The sequence below is a fragment of the Lissotriton vulgaris genome, chromosome 4_1, assembly GCF_964263255.1.
Source record: "Lissotriton vulgaris chromosome 4_1, aLisVul1.2, whole genome shotgun sequence".
NCBI classification, from domain to species: domain Eukaryota; kingdom Metazoa; phylum Chordata; class Amphibia; order Caudata; family Salamandridae; genus Lissotriton; species Lissotriton vulgaris.
The window spans coordinates 482,313,275-482,339,440 of record NC_141691.1 but is presented as its reverse complement, the minus strand read 5'-3'; the positions used below and the strand labels follow the sequence as shown (position 1 = coordinate 482,339,440).

General features: G+C 45.4%; 1 protein-coding gene across 2 annotated transcripts in view; it reads left to right on the top strand.

Moving 5' to 3' along the window:
- Positions 1–6,100, top strand: part of BTK (Bruton tyrosine kinase) — a 487,200-nt gene extending 481,100 nt beyond the window's left edge. For both annotated transcript variants that reach the window (XM_086964641.1, XM_086964642.1), the window contains exon 19: positions 5,530–6,100. In XM_086964641.1, the coding sequence (XP_086820767.1) occupies positions 5,530–5,595 (66 nt within the window). In that variant the 3' untranslated portion in view covers positions 5,596–6,100. The remainder of the gene's footprint in view (positions 1–5,529) is intronic.
- The last annotated feature ends 20,066 nt before the right edge of the window (positions 6,101–26,166 follow it).

The window sequence follows — 26,166 nt, the reverse complement described above, 5'->3', positions numbered from 1 at the left end:
ACATAGTTTTATATATGCTCTGCACATTTCTTCGCTTTACGTTTCGTCTTTCTCCTTTTAATGATTACACACAGATATTCAGTTTAGCATGTTCTAACGTTCTCAAGCATTTCTATACATTTCTATATTAGACCACTATGTATATATGGTCTTCTAATTCTAATACTCTTCATAGAGTAGATACAGATACATTTCCTATTACATTGGTTACATCGGCTAACTTTACGCTACAAGTGCTCCTTCATGTTACAACTTCTATGTTTATGCGATATGCTTGTGAATATGGTTCGGATATACTTTTTATTCAAATTGCGCTCTCTCAACTCTTACTACAAGGAATTTGGACTGGAGGGCATAATTTCACACAAGTGATAGTTACAATGTGGGATTCATAACAGCTGCTCTGGAAGTCCTTGCTTCAGTTTGTTTGCCTCTCCTAACTTCTGTTCTCACCAAATCTTCTGTCATGTCTGCTGGTTCAGTACCAGGCTACTGATGTTCCCTGACTACCATCTCCAATTACCTACTGGTCTCCTGAGTGTCTTCAGTGTGCTCACTTGAGAGGCCCTCTGTCTTTCTCACACTGTCTTCACTGTCATTTTCTTTCGTGGGACCAGAGGGCATGAATGATGGTGGAGATCCCACTAGTGCTTCACTGCTCTCCTTCATGAGGTTTTTAAGCCAGACCATGGAGGTCAGACAAGCTGGAACCACACTTCAGTGCCTATATAGAGCTACAGGTCCCTGCTGCACATAAGGGATTGATGTACTTCCACAGAGAAATACACAACTGATGTGTGGGTGCTTTCTGACAAACAACGAGTTTGTCTCAGTTAACTCCACATGTGTTTGATCATGAAGAGCCATGGCACGCAAAACACATAGTACAGCCCTGATTCCAATGATATCCACAGTAAAGAACCGAGTTAATAAATACACCCTTCAGATGATCTTTTTTAAATGTTGCATGCCTAATAAATGTGATGGAAAGACTTTCATTTTGTGGTCCAGTACTCACGATTCCATCTGTTTATCTTCATTTATGCCAACTGTTTGGGTACACTGAAACTAGCAGTGGCTTCATTTTGTATGACCTCTTGTTCCCTTTCTGCTATCTGGTGGTGATTGCTAATTGTACCAACTTATGCCGGTGATGAGATGCAGGTCACTCAAGTCTGGATGTTGCTTGGGGATCTCTGCCACACAGATGGCAAGGGTGTGCACAAGTACAGTTCCAAACCTCTAACACCATAACTCATGGAAGTGCAAGCCAGTAAGTAGGGCCTTTACATGCAATATATTTACCCAGGATTATCTCTAGTTTGGGGTATGAACTTCTGCTCCACCTTCGTACCTATCAAAATCACTTAGGCTTCAGAAAACCCTACAGACGTTTTATTGACCCTTGTTCAGATCGTTTTTGTAGTCTTTTTGTGACATATTTACAAACCCCTATCGCCACAGGAACGTCACTTTTAGTGATATTCCTGTGGCGATATGTGCTTCGACTTTATTTACAAGGCAGTGTTAAGCCATTTAATGCTGCCTTGTAAATAAGGCCCCCTATCATGCTATACTTTGTGTGAAAGGGGTGGGTAATAGGTGTTACAGTGGGCGTTCCACTGCAACACCCATTGATTTTGTCGCTGCCCCATATTTACAAGGGTGGTGTAAATATGGGGCAGAACCAAATTAAGACCATGGAAAACCTGGTCTTAAACAGGCACAACGAGAAGAAATTTTTAATTTCTCCTCGATTTTGCTGTTTCCATGTGTGCTGCGTGCAGCACACATAGAAACAGCAAAAGGCCTTTGATTTTTTATGTGCACTAAGGTGTCCATTCCTGCTCAATCAATAAAAAAAGACGTCTTCCAACTTCTGTGTGTGCCGCATCAAGCAGCTTACATAGAATTTTCAAAATGCCATTTAGAGATTGTTTATGTGCAGGAAGAACACCTTTCTGCACATACACAATTTTCGCCGCAGCCCAGACACTATGGTGCAAGGTGGCCTGCATTTGACGCTAGGCTGTTAAATTTAGCGCCAGCGCTTGGGGAGAAGCAAGGCTGCACCATATTGATGCAAATATGGTGCAGCCTACATTTCATAAGTGGCGGAGTGCGGCGTTAAGCCAAGGTGGTACAAAAGGGGTTGGTAATGGATGGAGTATCTGAACCAATCAAACACTCACACCCAGTCAAAAGATCTGGGTTTAATCCATCACCGTTCAGACATGGCTATATGCAAATCAGTCTGACCCTGTGCCTCATGGGAACAGTCCAGCCCGAACTGCCAAGCGATGCCTTCCCTGGACCGGAAACAAGCTTCCGAGAACCGGTTTCTGGCATTCCAGCCGTCTTCAGCCCGGCTTGCTTGAATCCAGTGGCAAAGTGAGCAAGGGACTCACGTCTGAGCATACCCTGCCACACTTATGGCGGCCAAAAGCGGTAGAATATGCAAATCAGTCTGACCCTATGTCTGAACTGGGGTGGCAGAGTGGGCTAAAGAATGGTGGTAGGGTCAGACTGATTGCATATAGCCATGTCTGATTCAAGCAAGCAAGCCGGGCTAAAGACGGCTGGAATACCAGAAACTGGTCCTCGGAAGCTTGTTTCCGGTCCAGGGAAGACATGGCTTGGCATATAGCCATGTCTGAACTGGGGTGGCAGAGTGGGCTAAAGAACGGCAAAGGATTAAACCCAGATCTTTTGACTGGGTGTGAGTGTTTGATTGATTCAGATGCTCCGTCCATCACCACCCCCTTTTGTACCGCTTTTGGCCGCCATAAGTGTGGCAGGGTATGCTCAGACGTGAGTCCCTTGCTCACTTTGCCACTGGATTCAAGCAGGCCGGGCTGAAGACGGCTGGAATGCCAGAAACCGGTCCTCGGAAGCTTGTTTCCGGTCCAGGGAAGACATGGCTTGGCAGTTCGGGCTGAACTGTTCCCATGAGGCACAGGGTCAGACTAATTTGCATATAGCCATGTCTGAACTGGGGTGGCAGAGTGGGCTAAAGAACGGTGATGGATTAAACCCAGATCATTTGACTGGGTGTGAGTGTTTGATTGATTCAGATGCTCCGTCCATCACCACCCCCTTTTGTACCGCTTTTGGCCGCCATAAGTGTGGCAGGGTATGCTCAGACGTGAGTCCCTTGCTCACTTTGCCACTGGATTCAAGCAGGCCGGGCTGAAGACGGCTGGAATGCCAGAAACCGGTCCTCGGAAGCTTGTTTCCGGTCCAGGGAAGACATGGCTTGGCAGTTCGGGCTGAACTGTTCCCATGAGGCACAGGGTCAGACTAATTTGCATATAGCCATGTCTGAACTGGGGTGGCAGAGTGGGCTAAAGAACGGTGATGGATTAAACCCAGATCATTTGACTGGGTGTGAGTGTTTGATTGATTCAGATGCTCCGTCCATCACCACCCCCTTTTGTACCGCTTTTTGCCGCCATAAGTGTGGCAGGGTATGCTCAGATGTGAGTCCCTTGCTCACTTTGCCACTGGATTCAAGCAGACCGGGCTGAAGACGGCTGGAATGCCAGAAACCGGTCCTCGGAAGCTTGTTTCCGGTCCAGGGAAGACATGGCTTGGCAGTTCGGGCTGGACTGTTCCCATGAGGCACAGGGTCAGACTGTTTTGCATATAGCCATGTCTGAACTGGGGTGGCAGAGTGGGCTAAAGAACAGTGATGGATTAAACCCAGATCTTTTGACTGGGTGTGAGTGTTTGATTGATTCAGATGCTCCGTCCATCACCACCCCCTTTTGTACCGCGTTAAGCCAAAATGGCTTTTCTAGTAAATATGCCCCTTTGTTTCCTGTTTTAGCCTTTCGTTAATTGGTAGTTTCCCTTTTTAATGCCAGGAGTCCCTTCTCGATGGATCGATCGATACAACTACAGCAACAATAATAATAATACCTTTCCCATGATACTTCTATATGTACTTGTAAGTATGGGGGCCCTCTACATGTTCCCAGTTACCACACCCCTTCCTGTTACACACTGATTTCTGCTATTTGGACCCAAAAAAAACAACACACACTCAAAATACCCTCCAGCAGCAATAACAATTCCTGCCATCGCTCCTGCGATGTTAGTTAGAGATGCTTCTACTGCAATCAGTTACTCTGTAAAGAATACCCATTCTTAAGGGATCTAGGATTGTGTTGCTTTAAATTCCTTTTATTAATTAAATGAAGAACAGACTTGTCAGACGCTTTGGTGAGACCCGGGCAAAATATTTACGGCGCCTTCTGGCTTATGACTCAGTCTCAAGAGCAAAATTCCCGTAGAATTATAGGTCAGGCCTGCTTTATTAGTATAGTAATACATTATGTAACACCACTGCGGGACAGACAAAAGCGATGATGAAAAAGGAAATTGGGAGAAAGGGAGTGAAAATCAGAAGAAAGCTGCTAAGCAGCTAATCAGGTGAGAAGGGAGAAAGAGGACGTAGAGAGAAAATTGGTACAGAATCACAGGTGTGTTTAGTTTACACTTATAATTCACCATATCAGGGTAAGTGGAATTTTGAATTTATTATCTGCATCACATCTTTAAGGTTGGGGCGGAAATGGGGATTTTCAGGGTGTGCAATACAAGAAGGATGCAACATCCACAAACTTGGAATTGTTTGATTATTCACGAAGATATTGCATGGCAGTTACCACCCTGCACTCACTTATAAATCTATGCCTAAAAAGCCTAGAAGCAGTTATGTTTCTAGAGTGGGATGGAAAGACCCCACATTTCGTATTTGCTACGTGGGTAACAAGGTAAAAGTGTAATCATGCTGATTTCTCATCTCTTGAAAACAAAATGTCATGAGTGCAGTTGGTATATCCCAACCAATCTACAAGGATTTTAGATTTCCAGGAGGGCTCCTAATATTGTTTGTGAAGCCACAAAAAGCTGGACATACACTAAAAAAACACAGTAGGTATCCTACAGGAATACATTTCAGATTCTTTTAAGGAGAGTTTGTGAATCGATCCCAAACGACCCAGAGGAAGTGAAAAAGAAATGAGAAGGGAGTGGAGAGAGAAAGAATGTAAGGGAAAAGGTTACAGAAAGCGTAGAATGCAGACAGGTTGGAGACAAGGGATAAGAAGGTTTTAGAAAGAACATCAAGAAGCAAATGAAAGAGCATTGAAGTAATGATGTGAAGGGGAGGGAGTGAAAATGAAATAGAGAGCAAACTGTAAAATGGAGGCAACAAAAAGAGAAATTGGAAAGAGTCAGAGGTAAAGGGAGAAGGTTGATCTGATCTATACTCACAGAGTGCATGAAGACTAGGTGGGCCGTTGACTTCCTCACAGCACACACACCACCTTTGTGATTTTGTGAATTGAGAACTTGAACAGTGGACAATGTGTGTGAATCTGCGTGGGATTTCGTTTGCTCGTGTACATTGTGAATCTGGATGGGGTTGTAACTCTCCTTAAGGGAAAACAATGGAATTCTCTTGTTGTTTTAAATTTCAAATGTAAAATACGATTCTTATTTTGCTTTTGTTTAATTTTACAGATACCAGATGAGCGTCCCAGTTTCATGATACTTCATAACCACATTGCAGAACAAATTGATGAATAGTTTTGAAAGCCTCATCCAACATCAATTTGTAATGTTTTGACAATTGCATTAATATATTTATAAGAGATATCCTAAGGGTCAGACTCCAAGAGCAAAGGAAATTAAAGGGACCATGATCCAGCAAACATTCTGTGTTCAGTCTACAATATTATTTCCCCATCAAGGTAATCATATTCACCAGATAAAAGTTGGACATGAACAGAGGAAGAAGGCAAGAGAAGATAGAAGAAATATACGTGCAACGAAACTTCAAATTCCACATGATGAAAATGCATTTTGAAATGTAATTTCAGTTTCAGACCTTTACAGTTTTAGTTGTAAAGTCACTATAATCTTATTGAAAGCAAATGGAAGACGGTGGAGGTTGCACGAGGAAGGGGGGAAAATGCTTGTCTGTTTGGCACTTACCATTGTGAGTTGGCTGTGGAAATTCTAGAACAGTATTTCCTGTGATGCATAAACAGGAAAAACGCATTTTTGCATTTTTCCAACTGTGTAGATGCACAAATCGAGAATAAGCTTGTGATCTTTTATATACGGGTGACAGAGCAGTAGGAAGGGTAGCTACAGGACGAGGGAGGATGAGCTGGGTCCAGTTGAAGCACATCAGTGTTATAACTGTTTAATTCAAGGCGACCTCTTCCTAGGCAATTTTTCAGAATGTCTATGATTTATATCATTGTAGTGAGGAGTAGTCGATGAGGGTGTTGCGGAGAAATACCTAGAGGATCATAGAAAAGTGCATGTGGACCTACACTGAAAGACTCTTATTCACTATAGCACAGATGGCTCCACAACATTGTTAAGATGATTTTTGTACAGCTGTGGGCTGAGACCCTTATTGAATGTTTGGAAGGGCGTGATGTATTTCTTTGAGCATGTATGTTTGAGAAAATATGACATTACAATGCAAACAATTACAACGCATACTTTACAACGTGGTTTTTACACCACAACTACCATTACATCGTATGATTATACAATGCATGCCATCACAACGCTTTTTAAAAAACTACTATTACAACACATACTATTACAACGCATACCATTACAACGCATTCCATTACAACGCATAATACTTTTAGGGTAACAGTGGGGTAAGTGTTGGATAGCATAGGGGTAAACATTACTATTCCCACTCCAGTGAGTGCAACAGTAGGGAATGTGTTGGATAATGTAGGGGTAAAAATTACTATTCCTGCTCCGGTGAGTGCAACAGTAGGGAAATTGTTGGATAGTGTAGGGGTGAAAATTACTATTCCCATGTACCCCAAAACCCATAGCCACCATAAAACTAAAAAATCTCCATTCCTTACCTTATAATGCGCTGTAATGGCATGCGTTATAATGGTATGCGTTGTAATGGCATGCGTTGTAGTGACATGCGTTGTAGTGACTGCTTTGTAGTGGCATGCTATGTAAAGGCAGTTGCCTTGTAATCGCTGAGTTGTAAAGGTAGTGCGTTGTAATGACTGCGTTGTAATGGTTGTTTCCCATATTGTGCCATAACGACTTTTTCCAAGATTTTGGACTTCCATTGAGATGGATACAGAAGAGCGTGGTGGAGCCCAGACCTGATTTCTTCAGAGTAAATCATATTTAAAGGCTTCAGGGAAATTCCAAATGCTAAGGATAATTGTACTATCAATCAATCAATCAATCAAATAATCTTTATTTCGGCCATAAAAAACATGCTTGACACAATACATAAAAACATATCAATGATCATTTATAATACATATGCAGATCCACAACAATGCATGTCATTAAAAGGTCCGTTAAAAGAGATGAAAATATTATTTACCCAAAAGGAGGATAAAATGGGAATAACATATTAAAATACACAACAAGGAGAGACCCCAATCCATCAAGTGGACACCTTCTGTCTTAACCTCCAGAGACAGCAAAGATGGTACACAGCCTAGAGACAGCAAAGATGGTACACAGCCTAGAGACAGCAACAATGGTACAGAGCCTAGAGACAGCAAAGATGGTACACAGCCTAGAGACAGCAAAGATGGTACACTGCCTCGTATCACTTCCAAGTATTCTAAACGCAATTGTATGGTTCCTAAAACCCAGGTTGTGACAGACTGGCAGAATCTACTTCTTCCTATTCCTAAGGTAAGTTGGACAAAAAAGTACAATCTGTTCAGCATTTCCTACCACTCAGATACAGAAGGGGCAGCTTCTAATGGAGTAATAATTTAAGCAATTCCCTGCAGCGGTAGAAGAGCGAATGGGTAAAATCCCTTAGCAAAATTAAATATACAAGTCTTCACAAGAGGAGGCTCGACCTCGTCCAAAAACGGTTCCAGACAATAGTCAATTTTCAACTTAAAAAAAAAAGCTGTGAGGGAACCCGTCCTGGAAGAGCTTGGGGTAAGTTGGTCTGTGTGATGCCAGAAAGCACGTTTTATTACCTGATTTGGGACTGATATAGCCTCTGCTGGTGTAGACCAGAGATTCTCAAGTCTGATCTGCCTCAGGCGATCCCTAACCACCTTAGGCCAAGGAATCTTACTGGCCACAGGCTGCCCCATTTCCTCATATAGAGCCTTACGAAAGGGTATGAGCTCAGGGGCTATCCACAATCTCTGCCAATACAACAAAGGTTTCAAGTCCACTTTGTCATTACTGCACCTTAACCTATATTCTAACCATAGTGGGCGCAGTGGAATACTTGCTAGGAGGTTGCTTAAGCTCCTCGTGAACAATTTTCTACTTGCTCAAGGGCCCTAGCAACAAATTAGCCCCACTGTTCTCCTCCATATAGGCAGGCCCCCAAAGCCTGGTACTTGTAAATCTCAAGGGCAAAATGCAGAAGTGCGCTGGGCCCTCAAAACCCCCCCACAATATTGCTTAAATCTGCGCTTTTGGACATGAGTTGGCCAGTCAAGATGTTCTGAGAATGACCCCCCGATAGTTAAACACCTGAACACGTTCCAGACTTTCACCATTAAGGGTTGAATTTGAGCGAGATGTTGGGCAGGGGTTAAATACCATATATTTTGTTTTACCGAGGTTGATCTCCAGTCCCCTTGCCTGCAGAAGGACCCAAAGAAGTCCAGGAGATTTTGTATACCCATAGGGGATTTGGATAACAAGAGGGTACCATCTGCAATAGTAGGGCTTGGATCTTGACCCCGGCAAGTCATGGAACATTACATCACCCTCACAATCTTCCAAATGAAATCTTAGATTATTAGGAGGATAAATAGGGTTGGGGGCAAACACACACCCAGCCACACTCCCAATTAATAGGAATTGGATCAGTCAAATCGCCCTTGGCCCTGCATCTAACCTGAGCATAGTTCTTGAAATGTAACCTAGTGATGACTTTTATGAGATAAGCAGATGCCCCAATCTCTGCCATCACCCTCCATAAGGATTCTCAGGGGACGAGGTCAAAGGCAGATCAAAGGTCCACAAAAATTGCATACAGTTGTCCTCTCCTCAGAGAAACGTTCTTCCAAAAGAGTAGCTGCAGATGAAATACCTGATCAATTGTGCATTTACCGTCCCTGAAGCCAGCTTGCAGAGGGGTCAGAACATCTGCATCAATCATCGACTTGCTCAGCCTCTTCAAGGTAATGGCACAATCGATAAGACTAATGTGCCTGTAGGTGGCAGGTACAAACCACCAGCCCTTCCTAAAGATTGGAATAATCCCCCCACCCCCCGGGCCAAGTGGGAGTTATAGATACATCAGTCAGTAGAGCATTAAAAATAGGACAAAGCCAGGACACCCTATGTCCTTAAACACCTTAAACAAACTGCCAGGAACTTTATCCAGCCCTGGTGCCTTGTAGGGTTTGATCGTATCAAGGGCTTTGGAGATCTCTAAACTCGATATATACGGTACCTCCTTGCTTTAATTCAGTGAGGGATTCAACAGGGCCGCATCAAGAAGCTTACCATAATTCCACCTAACTTTCTCACCAGCAGTTTTAGCTTGGGATCTCAGCTGAAGTCAGATTCTGTACATTATCTATCAGTTGTGAACTGGTCAGTTACCAGGCACCATCCCCAGCAAACAACTGGGAAGTGCTGACACCAAGAGTCTCTAGCAGCATTACTATCAAGTGCAGCATGGATTCCTGACTCACCCCCGGCAACTTTAAGCCAGAAGGTGCAATGGTGTCTGCCTTTAATGGCACTCAGCATGAAAGCCCATTAGGTGCACTCCCAAGCCCTTTTTGCTTTGGAGATGTTGGCGTTGTAAAGCAACCTGACGGCCCGAGTTGCATCTCTGGACCCTGCTCTTATGGACCCTGACAGGGATTGTCTGGCTTCTCTGCATGATTTAGTATACCACGTGGACTCAGTCATTCTTCTCACAGTGCCTTTGGACTCTTTCATGAGAAGGTTCCTGAGAGAAGCAAACATAAAATTATGAATTGCACATAAATTCACCAGGGAATCTATACGATCATTTAACACATTCTCAGCTACCACAATGTCCAACACTGTGGTCACAACCTCTAAAACTTTGTTGAGGGTTTCCTTTGACTTGACCACAAAACCCAACTTAAGCCAAATGTTGGTAGGGACCAACCTTTGGTCTAAAACCTAATTTGAGGCTTTGTGAAGAGAGTCTCCCAGGGCTGCCAGGGTTAAGACCAAAGCGTTATCTTCGTTATCCTGCCTTGGAATTAACACCATATTGACCAAGACTGGCCACAGCCTGATATCCAAAAGAATGTAGTCGATTAGGCTGGAACGTTATGGGTGGTGGTACATGCGTCTCCCCACTCTGTCTGATTTGGTTCTCCCGTTACATGCCCGAAGGCCATTATTAAGTGGAATGCATTCAACTGCAACACTGTAGTGGACCATCTCTTCACAGGGGAGAGTGTAGCTCCAGGAACACCCCAGGCATGGTCTTCATCACTACTAAAATCCTCATGGGAGGCAGACAAGGGTTCCAGGTTGCAATTAAAATCCCCTACGACTATTATAAAATAATTTGTGTGCAAATCTGCCAAATGACCACTAGGCAAGTCAATTCCCTGCAACTCTACATACTCAATGCAAAGATATCAAACAAGCCTATAAATGTACCCAGCTACAAACTAACCTGGTGGCATTAAGAGGACGGGAGCATCTAACTCAAGAGGACTTGTCGTTGCCGAAATAATTGAAAGATCATTACACTTGGGAAACGGTACACACAGACCAGAATATTAGTCTCAGTGCAGAGAGGGGTGGTTAAGGGGGATTCGCAACAATTGGAGGCAGACTGGGTCCCTCTGCTCTCTAACTGGCTCGATGGCTAGAAGAATGCTACCACTGCTAAAGATAATACTGCGTGTCAATCCAAGCCATGCAGATCATATAAGGGCAAGATTCTGTTGAAGGTCGGGACTGGGGGTCCGCTGTCAATGAATACCCTTTGCGGCGGAACCCCATGAGTTCTCCTGTGCTCCAGTTGAGGGCAATTGTAAAATAACCCCAAGGAGACAGATTTATATTGGCTCTCTTCATGCAAATCCCCATCAAGCTCTTGATCAACCGTTGAGTTAAACCAAGGCTCCTACAATTAATAGCAACACAATCTCCACTAATACTCTTGGTCATGGGACCAACCTAGCCCATCCTCACTGCTAACTAAATATCATAATATTCAGATATGCTAAAACGTGTGTTTCACACCAACCAATGACAGACCTTATTTTTTAGGTCAACAAAGGATTCTTCACTGGAGCTCTGAGGGTGTGGGGGTTACTCTTGTAAGAACAGCTACATAAGGGCAGCAGTCCAGGAGCACATTCAGTCGAGGTTGTAGCTGCAGATTGGAACCTTTAACAAGGGGTCTGGCCCTCTGTTGATAATGGCTGTGGCCCTGTTCGCGGCTCCATTGCTTGAAGCCCACCGTCCTGGATCCCCCACCCCAACCGTGTCTATCTGTGAGTGGAGCGGGCTACCTAGCACTTCAGGGGGCAAACATAGCCCATCGTCAGTCAAAGGCCTGGGTAAACCCATTACACAAGCAGTACTAGCATCCGAATTGATCGTCTTCACTTGTACAGGAGGCTGTTGGGGTGTGGCGATGTTTGCTGATGTAGCCAACTGCCTGATAATAAGCTCTAATGAATGGAGCCTTTCCAACAATGGGGACACACATATTCGAAAAAATGACTCAAAGCATGCCAAAATACCATGCCAATGAATAGGCTGTAACTCATCAGAATGCAGTAAAAGGAGATCTGCCGACTCCTTTGGTCTGCTACATCACATGCTCCTGCCATGGAATTTAACAAACGCCCCTTACTTTGTTATGTGCTTAGCACAAGTGCGTTATCACATTAGGAAGTGTAAATCGACTCAGCCACAGCCTGACCCACAAGGGGTGGTTAAAGGGTACTTTGGGGGAAGTACGCTAGTAGAATCTGCAGGTAAGCAAGCAGTAGAGACAAATGGACAACCAGAGGCAACACCAAAGACCTGAGATAGTGACCTCTCTGCTAGCTCAAGCTCCTTAGAAATAACACTTACTTCAAGGAATAAAAATGAATACTGTGTTGTACCATTTGTCTGGTTGGTGGGTGCAGCAACCTTCTTCCCTGGGGATTTCCACTTCCCCATCCTTTGAGATTTCTTTGGGGCAGGGCTAAGGGCCAAGAAATTAGGTCCAGCCCAGCCTTGTCCAGCTGCACTGTGCTACAGAAAAGTCGATGAGCAATATCATTGTGTTTCCATCAGGGCGGCGGCACGCCTTTCCAGGTCTGTCAGCACCTGGGCACAAGGGTATCTGTTTATGGGTTCCCTTCCAGGGGGCTAGGGGCACTTGTGGGGGTCCAATCCCCTGTTAAAGGCCCGCAGTAAGTCACTGCCTGTTACTCTAAGGATGCAAGCCAGTCTCAACCCCCCAGTGCTGCAAACAATGTGTGAGCCTTTGCTCTGAATTCACCAGGTCTAGATTATGCCAGAAGAAAGAGCCTCAATTTATATCTACAACCCAAAAATACTCTGGGGCAGGATGAACAAGTCCAAACCGCAACCAAAAAGCCTTTAAGACAAGCCAAGGGGGGTGGCCATCCCCTTTCTTATGAGCACAGGATGGGCCTGCCCTTGGCCCAAGCTTCGCCCGGGTGTGGGCCACGTGTGTCCCATGCAGTAGGGTAGATGTAGGCACTTTACTGCGCACATCACTAAGGCATCCTTCTACCACCTCCTCAGGTGTTGTGGGACTACCAGTCCATTCCGCAATCCCCAAACACAGGACTAGTGTGGAGTGTCCCTCGCCGCGCTGAAGATGTAGGCACTTTACAGCCCACACCAGCACGGCATTCTCCTACCACACAAGGCCCTCTTCCTCAGGGCTGGTGGTGTTGTGAGACTACAAGTCCCTGCTGCAATCCCCAAACACAAGCGGCCAGCGTAGAATGTCCTGCACCATGGGGTAAACTTAGGCGCTTTATAGCGCACTACACTAGGGTGTCCTCCTACCACAAAAGCCCCTCTCCTCATGGCTGGCAGTGTTGTGGGACTACGAGTCCCTGCGGCAATCCACAAACACAGGGAGCCGGCGTGGAGCGTCCTACGCTGAAGGGTAGATATAAACACTTTATAGCGGATGTCACCAGGGTGTCCTTCTACAACACGAGCCCCTTCTCCTCAGGGCTGGCGATGTTGTGGGACTATGAGTCCCTGCTGTATTCTCCAACCACAGGCAGCCGGCGTGCAGTGTAACTGCGTGTGTATGACCTTGCACTGAATGGAGCGATCACAGATGTTGGATTGGTTAGTAAGTTTCCTTCTTGTTTCTTGTTTGCTAGGTCTGAATGATTGCCAGCATGCTAGATGAAGATGCTACAGCTGACACTTGGAAGGGTTGAAGTCTTCAATTTAGGGACATAGCTTGGTTTCCAGGTATGAAGGGTGCTGAGGTTTTTGAGTAATAATATCCATTTGGGGCCTTTGAACCTTCACAATTAAGAGGTAGTTTAGGTTGCAGCATGGGGTCTTGAAAAGGAGTAAAGGCTTTGATGTAAGTGGGCACTGAAAAGCTCTAAATTGAGGTGAAGAGTTTCTTTGGCTTGGCAATGAAGATTTGGAATCTTTGTTATTAATTCCTTTTTCGTATATGGTTTGTTCTTGCTTGAGATGAAGCTTCTCCTGAATTTAGACCACCCCCAATGCGTATTTTAGTTATCAACTGGGTCATTTGTGTGCTGTCAGATTACCATCATACTAGACGAACATTGAAAGCCCACCTCCTTCTGTTTCTATTTTGAATGATTTTGCCAACTGTGCTATCATAGGATGGTGTTGATTTTTGTCTTGGTTAGGTTGGGTGAGGACTTAAGGTCTGTAAGTTTCATAGGCATTGGAAGTTTCGGGGAGAGTTTTTGTTGCTGACATTGAGGTTGAATCGGGTGATGCCTGGAATATGGCAGGGGGCTTCTGGTCGTGAATAGACAGCTATTAACTTTTTCTTCCACTTAATTTCTCATTTAAAGGCATCTCATCAGTAGTGCTGATTCCTTCTTGCTCTGTGTTGGTCATCCTGCCTAAACTATGATTCCATTGAAGATGATTCTTTATTCTGCTGTTTAGGATCTTTTCCAGTTTCCATTGCTTCAATTTCGACCTAACATGCCAGTTTTGCTTTAGTTTAATTGTGTTACAGGTGCTACATTTTATACCATCTAACTCTCTCATTATTATTCTCTTTCCTTTGTGCCCTGTACTCATGACAGTCCTTCCTCCTATCTGTACCTATTACATTCTTGCATTTTTAACAGGTTAAAACCAAAGCTTTGGAATGCCCTACCTGTATTGGTTTCACTTTCAACTGTATTAACTATCTTAAAGACATATCTAAATTGTATGTTTTGGTTATTGTTTCATAACAATGGTTCCATTTTAAATATTGCTTTTTTCTTTATTTACATTTTGGTTCTGTTGTGTAATATACTGTAAATGTTAGATGTAAACTTTTTCAGTGTCTTGGACCAAGTATGAAAATGACTAGGAAATACAAATATTGACATTAAAAATTTTGGGCATACCATGTTTTATATGATGATTTCCTGCACCCTTCCAGGCAAATGAACGAATAAACTGTGAAAGCAAAACATTAAGGAACCCGAAGAGGGATGAGCCCAGGACTGGCTTATAATTACATATGCAAATCATTTATATGGATATTATTTCCATGTTGATTATCTTTATAAACTGGCTTGGATCTAGCCCTCCTGTACTCTATTCTATAGGAAAGGAACACAACACACTGCTGCTTGCTCTCTTGTCAGTTTGTGTCTGCAATGCTAAACCACAGCACATTTATGCTCTACATTTATACACTTTGTCTTAATGCAAACAAATGAATGGAGGAACGTGGTAAAATGGAAACTACAGAGGCACTGATGAGCAGGTGCCAAGGTCTTGTGAATAAAGTGTGAGAGGACCTTGAAGATGCTGCAGTAAGCTAATGTAAAACAGATGACTTCATTTCTTTCTGCTGTTCCTGTTTTGCAGTACCAACTTCAGAATGAAGTTAGGATTAGTTAGGCTAAATGTTCAGTGTACAACATGGAATAACAAAATGGTAGTGCATTTAAAATATGTGTAAATGTGTAATACTGCTAAGGTGTTAGTGTTCTTGAAGCAGGTATAAAATCAAACTAGTAATTGTTAATACAAACAGACAGGTTTATAAAAAATGTTCTGTTTTCCGAGCTCCCTTTTTCACTGTGAGGTGAAAAACGTACAACATCTTAGTAGCAGGTGGCCTAATCACTTCATTTTAAAAAAAAATGATGATAAAAAAGCATTTTTTATCATCATCTTTTACTGTCTCAAGTGGATAAGCATGTACAATGCATTTATTAATACAAGAACATGATGCACAAACCCACCTAATTAATCAAAACATAAAGTGTTAACACTATTGGAATCACTGCTATAATTATTTCAATGTTCTTCATTTCCCAAATGTTCCAGCTATCGAAGACCAGAAAGCACTTCTTTTAAAGCCACTTTCCATTTCCTGTAATCTCTTTACATTACCCTTGATGTGATTTATCTGTTCATGAATATTGAGGGGGTGTTAGCGATGAGACTGAAACATGCTGAAGGTGCTACAAAGAAATCGCCCTCCTTTAGCAGTGAAGATATAGCTGAGGGCCACTCTGTTCTGTAAAAGCATTGTTTTTTCAGGGTCCAACTGGTCAACTATTAGGCCTAGGTCAATGGCAGGAGCGAGGCCTATTGCTTCCAGTATTTGAATAGTGTGTCTCATTTCCCTTGTTGTACATGAATCTAGGACCCTAGTGTAATTTTCCCGATTCATGCCCTTATATAGGTATAAATTACCCGATCCTTATATAGGCATAGAAATAATTACCATATTTAGACTGAGCTTATGCAGCCCAAATACGGCATGGCTACTTCCACTAAGTTCCAAGAATCAACAACGATTTCTTAGGGAAACCCACCTTCAGCAGCTAGGGACTTCCCCTTGCCTGAATACTAATTTATCTAGGAAATCATGGAGTTTTCGAAGAACTGAGTCTTTAATGATGTTATTAAGTCCAATCATACGTCAAACTCTGCACCTTCAAAGTATAAATATGCCTAGATTTGTCCAGACAAATACACAGTGGTTTGGAGCAGATCGACTAACTACTTGCCCGATGCCTTGCAGCAGCAAGTGCCGAAGGAAGCCGACCCTCCACCTGACGCACTGAGAGACGCTGTCTTTTCTCCTGCCGAGAAATCCAGCTCCAGTGTTTCCAGGCAACCCTTGCGGGTTGGTGGGAAATCGAGTCTTGAGAGAGAGATACAAGACCTCCTTCATTCTAAACTAAGGTACGGAGCTGTTTAGACCCTAAGAAAATTCTTGGAATAGATTCTTGGCAAAGAATACTAAACTTAAGCTACACCTCACTTGCTTCTTTCCTTGTACTAGACTTAGGTTAGGTACACCAGGGTAGGCGTATTTTAGAAGCACCAGTTGAGTACTTTTAGTCATTATTTTATCACTGTATGTTTTTGGGGTATTTTATGGCTTAGAAACCATATCATGCTATTACAGTACTACTTTATAATACTTATCGTATTATATACCTTGTACTTTATAACCAGTTTTAGGATTGTAGCAGTACATTTCTTATGCTTGAGAAAGAAGACTGTTCAATAATTACTTTTTATTGAAAACGCCTGTCTCTCTATTTTCTCAGCACCTCTGGTGAAACATAGCATGCACGATTGAGTAAAATAGCTATCTATTGTTTCCGCGACTCTAGAGATTGATTTCTTATTCTTGGGAAACAAAGTTGTCATGTTTATGCGGTTATCCGAAACTAATCCCTTCTTGTGAATTCGAGAAAGTTTCTAGTGACCTCTGAGCTAGCTGGCACTCACAATTAAGTTTAATATATACGATAGAGACATAGTCGACCTCAGTCCTACGTCTAAACTATAGAATATGTTATTCCGATGCGCAGAGCTTATTGGGAATATAGGAACTACACTACATGGCGCCCAACGTTTCGTAAGGCGATAATTTAAGGCTAGATACTAGAGTAGCTCAGTCGTGCTTTTCCCATAGACCCCTTTCTCCCGTAAATACTCCAATAGACGTCTGGAGTGGGTGAAAGGCTAATATCCGCCAAAGTTGAGTAGGACGAAAAATCCTATGTATTCGTTTTTGGTTTGTTCAACGTTGAAGGATACAGTGTTCCAAAATATTGTGCACCTAATCTTTGTTTCCTTGAAACCTGTTCTCCAAACTTTTCAGTCAGTAAAATAATGATTAGTGACGAATAATTAGCTGTGGCAGCAGCACAAGCAGTTTCAGATGACAGAAATAGGCTACAGAATGACCCAGATGTTATAATCATCCCGGTAAATGTAAGAAAACCATAACTTACAAACTCATAAATAATGAAGTATCATCGAGAGGTGGTAAAGTAATCTTTGTTATAGAGGCACATGAATATCGGCAAACAGAGGTATTCTATTCATGGATTCACTTTCTTCCAGCAGATGGAGGAACACACGAGTTCCACTACTACAAAGTAGAGGAACCTCCAGAGGAATACGTTCCTTACGAGGACATTGAAATTCCATTAACTTACCAAGAGCACCAGCTCTGGTTTAAAAGCGCCCTACAACATCAAAATCACATTACCAGGCTCGGTCCACTAGGTAGACCAGGAGCTACATGGCTGGTACTAGCCAGCTATACACCACATCCTGATATAGACAATATGACAGGTCGAGAAATGTTAGCTCAGCTGAAACAGTTATTTAAAATACATGGACAATTGGTTCAATATGTCATGCGGACCTTAACAGTCCAACCTACTGTAAGGATTCCACAGCACACCCCTCACCAGGGGAACACAAACAAAATCACACCACAGACTATACAATCAGTCATTGGTAAATTGCCTGCCAAAAGGGAACAAATTCCGTTTTGGTTAGCACAAAAATTACTCAAATTAAGGCAGTATTCCCTGATAGTACACCTCATGAGAAACACAGAATTCTGACAATCTGTATACCAATGGGGATAGCACCACATGTGGAGGACTGTGTCACTTGGGGCACAGTCTTTGATTCAATCTACACAAAAAAACACATGGTGTACCATCCATGGCGGTAATACCAGACGTTCTGAGACAGATTCAAAATGAATACGGTCCAGAACCGGCCTTAAATCTAGGTATGAAATTACTGAAAGATTTCAAACAGGTCTCAGCTATATTATTAGCTAACATTAAAGGTGAAGCAGCATCTGTGGCAATCCGCCAAAAGTTAAAAGAAACAGATATAACAGACCAACCATATGAGCTTGCAAGAATTATTGAAAAATCATATGAAGAAGTAGGTAGATCCTATAGTGATGTGATGGTGTCCTATAGTGATGTGGTGGTGTCCCAGAGTGGTGTGGTGGTGTCCCAGAGTGGTGTGGTGGTGTCCCAGAGTGATGCGGCGGTGTTCTATAGTGATGTGATGGTGTCCTATAGTTATGTGGGGGTGTCCTATAGTGATGTGGTGGTGTCCTAGAGTGATATGGTGGTGTCCCTGAGTGATGTGGTGGTGTTGTGTGGCGTTCAGCAGTGTGAAGAGGGCAGCAGTGTGAGGCGTGCAGCAGTGTGTGGCGTGTAGCAGTGTGTGGCGTGTAGCAGTGTGTGGTGTGCAGCATTGTGAGGTGTGCAGCAGTGTGAGGCGTGCAGCAGTGTGTGGCGTGCAGCAGTGTGTGGCGTGCAGCAGTGTGCGGCGTGCAGCAGTGTGAGCAATGCAGCAGTGTGAGGCGTGAAGCAGTGTGAGGCGTGCAGCAGTGTGAGGCGTGCAGCAGTGTGCAGCATGCAGTAGTATGAGTAATGCAGCAGTGTGCAGCATTCAGCAGTGTGTGGTGTGCAGCAGTGTGTGGCGTGCAGCAGTGTGAGGCGTCACGTTAGGGAGTGAGGGGGTGAGAGGGTGTGAGGGTGAGAGGGTGTGTGAGGGTGAGAGTGTGTATCAGGGTGAGAGTGTGTATCAGGGTTAGAGTGTGTGTGAGGGTGAGAGAGTGTGAGGGTGAGTGAGGGTATGTGAGGGTGATGGTGTGGTGGTGTGGTGAGGGTGAGGGGTGAGGGGGTAAGAGAGGGTGTGTGAGGGTGTGAGGGTGAGGGGGTGTGGGGGTCTCAGGGTGTGTGGGGGTGTGAGAGGGTGAGGGTGTGTGTGAGGGTGGGTGAGTGTGTGTGAGGGTGAGAGAAGGTGAAAGGGTGTGTGAAGGTGAGAGGGTGGGTGAGGGTGGGTGAGAGAGGGTGAGGGGGTGTGTGACGGTGAGTGTGAGGGGGTGTGTCAGGGTGAGGGGGTGTGAGGGAGTGTGAGGGTGAGGGTGTGGGGGTGTGAGTGGGTGAGGGTGAGTGAGGGTGAGAGGGTTGTGAGGGTGAGTGGGTGTGTGAGGGTGAAAGGGTGGGTGAGGGTGGGTGAGAGGGTGAGTGAGGGTGAGGGGGATGTGAGGGTGAGGGGGGTGTGTACAGGCAAGGCGGGACTAGCCCGAAATTACAAATTGGTCCCGAGCTTGGGGGGAACTGGAGAGTGCTGTTCTGTGGTGCAGTGAAGTGCACCGGAGTGAGCGGGCAGTCAGCTCACTTACTATGGTGGTCCCAGCATGGTGACCTATAGGTGTGAATGGGTTACCAAGATGGTACATGCGCTTGGAGTGGTAATTAAAAAATATAGATAAAACGTATGTGAAAGGGCACATACAGAAAAAATGGAGGCCTATGCATGATCTTTATTCTAAGTCTATGCTGCTATAACAACCAATGCTAGGTCATATTTCTGCACTGCAACGTATGTGCACGTTTAGCACTTCAGTCTCTAATGCCTGTTCATGTCCTTAACTCCATACACCTACATGTTTGTGTCATCTGAGGAGCGTGTGCATGTGTACACTGTACAGTTGCTTCTTCAGGGGTGAATGCAGTAATGTACAGAGTGCTTGCGCCCGATCGTTGAATTAAAATGTGCACAATTTGTCAAATAATACATGCAAGTCGATCGGGGGTCGGAAAGAGGTAAAATGTGCACAAATCGGGTGCAGTAACCACGATTCTGTACTATGTTCATGTTTTAGCTCCCTAACTCTCAAACTTGGTGGGGGAGGGGTGGCGGAGTCCAGGGGAAACGGACGATATGGCCCTAGTAAATAATGCGCTGTGCGGTTCAGTTAGCCTCAGGGTGGAATTACTCACAATTTAGAACGCTGGCCAAGCCAAGTTTTGACGTAACGCTATCAAAATAAAATACTGCTTTCACTCAAAATACGTATCACGATGCCTAGATAGCTTTAGCTTAATAAAAGATTTCAGCAAAGAAAAGCACACCATGGCACCTCCATAGTTAGCCTGAAACACGAAGCCAGGAGCCCACGCTGCAAACAAACGAAGGAGATTACAATAACTATTTTTTTTTAAAAGCATTCTCTACAAAACAGATTGTTTACTGATACAAATTAAAGTTACCAGCAGCATTTACCGTTTATTATTTTCCAAGGGGCTTTTTTCAATGTAACTGAGTGCAGTTTTATTAAACAGCACACCACACCTATAAGTCTACATTACGAAAACAAGGACATTTGAGAACAAGGGAATAATGAAATTAAAAGCGACTGGGAAGCAACAGCAGGGGTGAATTAGGGGGGAGGAGAAGTGAGGCAGAGCGCGCGCTGGGGAAGCTTCACGCTTGAATGCCTGAGGCCGAGCGCAAGCTGGGGGAAGCGTCAGATGCCTGTGGGAGGGAGGCTGATGGGTTTGATGTGGACGCGCGTTCCACACGCCCGATCGTGGAATTAAAATGTGCACATTTTGCCAGATAATACATGCAAGTCGATCGGGGGTCCGAAAGAGGTAAAATGTGCACAAATCGGGTGCAGTAACCCCGATTCTGTACTATGCTTATGTTTCAGCTCCCTACCTCTCAAACTTGGTGGGGGAGGGGTGGCGGAGTGCAGGGGAAACGGACGTGAGGGGGTGAGGGTGAGGGGGGTGTCTACAGGCAAGGCGGGACTAGCCCGAAATTACAACTTGGTCTCAAGCATGGGGGGAACTGGAGAGTGCTGTTCCGTGGTGCAGTGAAGTGCACCGGAGTGAGCGGGCAGTCAGCTCACTTACTATGGTGGTCCCAGCATGGTGACCTATAGGTGTGAATGGGTTACCAAGATGGTGTATGCGCTTGGAGTGGTAATTAAAAAATATAGATAAAGGGTATGTGAAAGGGCACATACAGAAAAAATGGAGGCCTATGCATGATCTTTATTCTACGTCTATGCTGCTATAAAAACCAATGCTAGGTCATATTTCTGCACTGCAACGTATGTGCACGTTTAGCACTTCAGTATCTAATGCCTGTTCATGTCCTTAACTCCATACACCTACAGGTTTGTTTCATCTGAGGAGCGTGTGCATGTGTACACTGTACAGTTGCTGCTTCAGGGGTGAATGCAGTAATGCACAGAGTGCTTGCGCTCGATCGTGGAATTAAAATGTGCACATTTTGCCAGATAATACATGCAAGTCGATCGGGGGTCGGAAAGAGATAAAATGTGCACAAATCGGGTGCAGTAACCCCGATTCTGTACTATGTTCATGTTTCAGCTCCCTACCTCTCAAACTTGGTGGGGGAGGGGTGGCATAGTGCAGGGGAAATGGACGATATGGCCCTAGTAAATAATGCGCTGTGCGGTTCAATTAGCCTCAGGGCGGAATTACTCACAATTTAGAACGCTGGCCTAGCCAAGTTTTGACGCAACACTATCAAAATAAAATACTGCTTTCACTCAAAATACGTATCACGATGCCTAGATAGCTTTAGCTTAATAAAAGATTTCAGCAAAGAAAAGCACACCATGGCACCTCCAAAGTTAGCCTGAAACACGAAGCCAGGAGCCCACGCTGCAAACAAACGAAGGAGATTACAATAACTATTTTTTTTTAAAGCATTCTCTACAAAACAGATTGTTTACTGATACAAATTAAAGTTACCAGCAACATTTACCGTTTCATATTTTCCAAGTGGCTTTTTTCAATGTAACTGAGTGCCCTTTTATTAAAAAGCACAACACACCTATAAGCCTACATTACGAAAGCAAGGACATTTGAGAACAAGGGAATAATTAAATTAAAAGCGGCCGGGAAGCAACAGCAGGGGTGAATTAGGGGGGAGGAGAAGTGAGGCAGAACGCGCGCTGGGGAAGCTTCACGCTTGAATGCCTGAGGCCGAGCGCCCGCTGGGCGAAGCTTCAGATGCCTGTGGGAGGGAGGCTGATGGATTTGATGTGGACGCGCGTTCCACACGAGTGCACCACATGAACTGGACGCAATCCGCAATGGTTTCAGAGCTTGGTTTGCCTACTATACTCTTGTCTATTGATCGCTTACGGGATAGAATAGTCGAGACCTAAAAACGAGACAGTCTACATATAGAAATAAGACTAAAGGCTTAAGTCCTACTTCTATGTCTGACCTGTCCTGGTTTTTGCTCCTCAAAATCTTGTCACCAACCAGACATGCCAACCCTCCCGATTCAGGCGTGAGACTACCGATTTGAAGGCTAGTCTCCCGCCTCCCGATTCCTACCAGCAAAAACCCGATTCCTCGGGGGTTTCAGCTGACAGGGCTTGGTATTGTGTAAAGTGCCAATTCTTCCAGCAAAGAGTGGAGATGCAGGGGCTCTCGAAGGGGTGAAAAACCAACAAAGCGGCATTAACAAGGGAATCGTCTTTTAAAGACCTGCGAAGTACTTGGGGGGGGGGGCTGTTTCAGCCCGGGCTGTCACAAGGGGGTGTGGTAGCGTTCTAGTGTTCCATCAGACGGAACAGGAAGGGGAGTAGCGGAAACGGAAGGCGGCCATTTTAGGTTATTGGCGCCGACCGTTAAAACTGAACAGCTGTGTTTCCCGGCGCTCCGTGAGAATAAAGAATCTAATAGAAATTCCAAGGTGTGGTCTCCATGATTTACCATCCTTACAATGGCGACGAGGCTTCAGGCATAAAGCCCAACCCACAGACGGCGTGCTGCACCGGGAGCGGTGACATTCAGCCCAACCGATCCACGGAGCGTGGCAGAGGACCACAACAGGCGCAGGACGGCGCGAAAACAAAGACTGCCGTGCACTGCAGGAGCACTACTAGAGGAGGTAGGCCTGCAGGCGTCCACCTGTCCTGGGCGTCAAGGGGTTAAGTCCACCCGTCCACCAGGTCCCCACCAGGCGCCACGCGGGGCGGAGGTGAAAGTGAGAGGCCCACGCGGTGAGGTGCCCAGACACGTGCCTGTGGAGGCATAGGGACCGCGGAGAGAGGCTACGTCTGTCAAACTGGCGGAACAGCGTGCAGGCGAAAGGGGGCCGAACATAACTCACCCTGAGGGAGAAGAGGGCCCACAGGCACTGCCAGCACCCGCGCACGCCCCGCTAGAGAAAGACAGTGACGGTGACCTTGAAGCAAGGGACGCAGCGGTGCAGCCCACGCCAGGTAGTCCCCCGGGAAGAGCAGTCCCCATCCAGCCCACCAGGCGGAGGACCAACAACATGGCGGTGCAGTCGTCGTCCCTCACGCAACTGGTTCCCTTCCTGACCAATTCGGGGGAACCGGAGAGGCTATGGGATGACTGGAAGAGGTACTTCCTCAATTACCTCGACGCGTTGGAAGAAGAGGCGGGTGCACCATACTCCAGCAAGAGAAGGAAAAAAATTCTGTTGCATAATCTGGGCCCAGAGGGGATAAGGATCTACGACACCATTGTCAAAATAGAGAGAGATGCCACAGACACTGACGTGTTTAGCCACGCAATTGCTGATCTAGACGCGCATTTCAGACCTGTTGTGTGTGTTGCGATTGACCGCTACAACTTCTTCCAGAGGAAACAGAAGAGTAATGAGACGGTGGATGAATATGTTGTAGCCCTGCAGAAACTGGCACTCACGTGCAAGTTCGGCGCGCTACATGATGACCTGATTAGAGACCAAATTATCATGCACACGTCAAGCACCCATGTCCAAGAGAAGCTATGGGTCAATGGAGATGCCCCCCTCAAGGAAATTTGGGCAATGGTCAAGAAGGTCGAACTGTCGAAACGGTGTGCCCAGGCGGCCAAGAAGGAAACGGGAGGGACGCAAACAATATGCAAGATATCAACGCAAGGAAAGGGAGAGCGTCCCAAGCAGAGAGAACCGCAGAGATATCAAGAAGGAAGACGTCCTGAACACCCCAATCCAGCAGACCAGAGAGCGAACAAAGGGGGACGTCAAAGCTGCTACAGATGCGGGAGTACGACGCACTTAGGGAATGACAAAATGTGCCCTGCGTTCCGGGCAAAATGCTCGTATTGTGGAGTGTTCGGGCATTACAAAAAGGTATGCCGCCGCAAAACCAAGGAAACATCAGTCAAGTATGTGGACCAAGAACAACAGGACAAAACAACCAGATCGGAGGAAACAGATGACTTGGAAGAAATCCTATACATAGACGTCCAGGTGTTAGAGTTGGATGGGTCGGGCACCGACAAACCCAGGTTGGACATGCACATCGGAGGTATACCGTTGGAGATGATAGCAGACAGCGGTGCCCCCATCTCCATCATACAAAGGAAAGTATGGGAAGAGAGATTCGTATCAAAGCATGGTGAGAATCTGCACCCCATGGACTTGCGACCCGTCACTTACACAGGACAGAAGATCCCGATGTTAGGGTATTGTCCCTTGTCGTTTGAGTTCAGAGGCCGACAGGCCATGTGCAAGTTATACATTGCGGAGAAAGGCCCCTCGGTTCTGAGTTGGAAAGACCAAGGTGCCTTAGGGATACAACTTAACCCTGGAGGCATCGAGAAGATCCTACTGATGGATATGGACAGGAGAGATGACGCCGAATCGTGGAAACGAGCATACCCCAAAGTCTTCAACGGCCAGATTGGGGAACTAGCGAGATACAAGCACCTGATAAAGCTGAGGGAGGGGGCAACCCCTGTGGTGCACAAAGTGAGGAACATCCCATTCCGGAGCAGGGAAGCGGTACAACAGGAACTGGACAGGCTAGAAAAGGAAGGCGTAATCAGAGCCATAGAAAGTGCTGAATGGCTTTCTCCCCTGGTGGTGGCCCAGAAACCGAATGGAAAAGTCCGGCTGTGCGTGGACCTTAGAGAACTAAACAAAAATATAATCATCGACAAGTTTCCCCTGCCTCGTATAAACGAGATGCTAGCGAAGACAAAAAACATCAAGTGGTTCTCCACCGTGGACCTATCGTCGGCCTACCACCAAGTGAGACTACACCCCTCGTGCAGCCACCTCACGTCGTTCATCACGCCATTCGGCTGTTATGAATTTGTACGGATGCCGTTTGGCCTTGCCTCGGCGGCTGCCGTTTTTCAGAAAATGATGCACAGACTACTCAGGGACGTACAAGATGTACAGTTCTTCCAGGATGATATCTTGGTGATGGGGAAGACCATGCACGACCACAATGAAAAACTGCACATCAGTCACGTACTTAGGTCATGAGGTGAGCGAAGAAGGAATAAAGCCAAAGACATCCAACATGAAAGCGATTCAGGATGCCCCCGCCCCGAGCAAGAAAGAAGATGTTCGGTCGTTCCTAGGAATGGCCGAATATTACAGTAAATTTGTTCCCCATTTTGCAACCAAAACGCATCACCTACGTCAGCTGCTCAAAGAAAAGAACAGGTTTCAATGGGGCCAGGAGGAACAGGCCGAGTTCGAATCACTGAAGAGGGAGATGAGTGCCGTGCCACCATTCCACTCCAAGGATTCGACCCCAGTGCAGAGTCAATCCTCACGACTGACGCAAGTGACAAAGGCCTAGGGGCAGTCTTAATGCAACGGTCAGAGAATGGCGAAACAGTGACAGTCAGCTTCGCATCCAGGTCCCTAGCGCCCAACGAGGAAAAATTTAGCGTGATTGAGAAGGAGATGCTGGCAGTTGTGTGGGCCATGGAGAAATTCCGCCAATACCTGTGGGGAGCAAAATTCTTGGTGAGAACGGACCACAAGCCCCTAGTCCGAGTGTTAACCTCGAGTGGCCATGCTCACGCTACGCCCAGGATCGCGAAAATG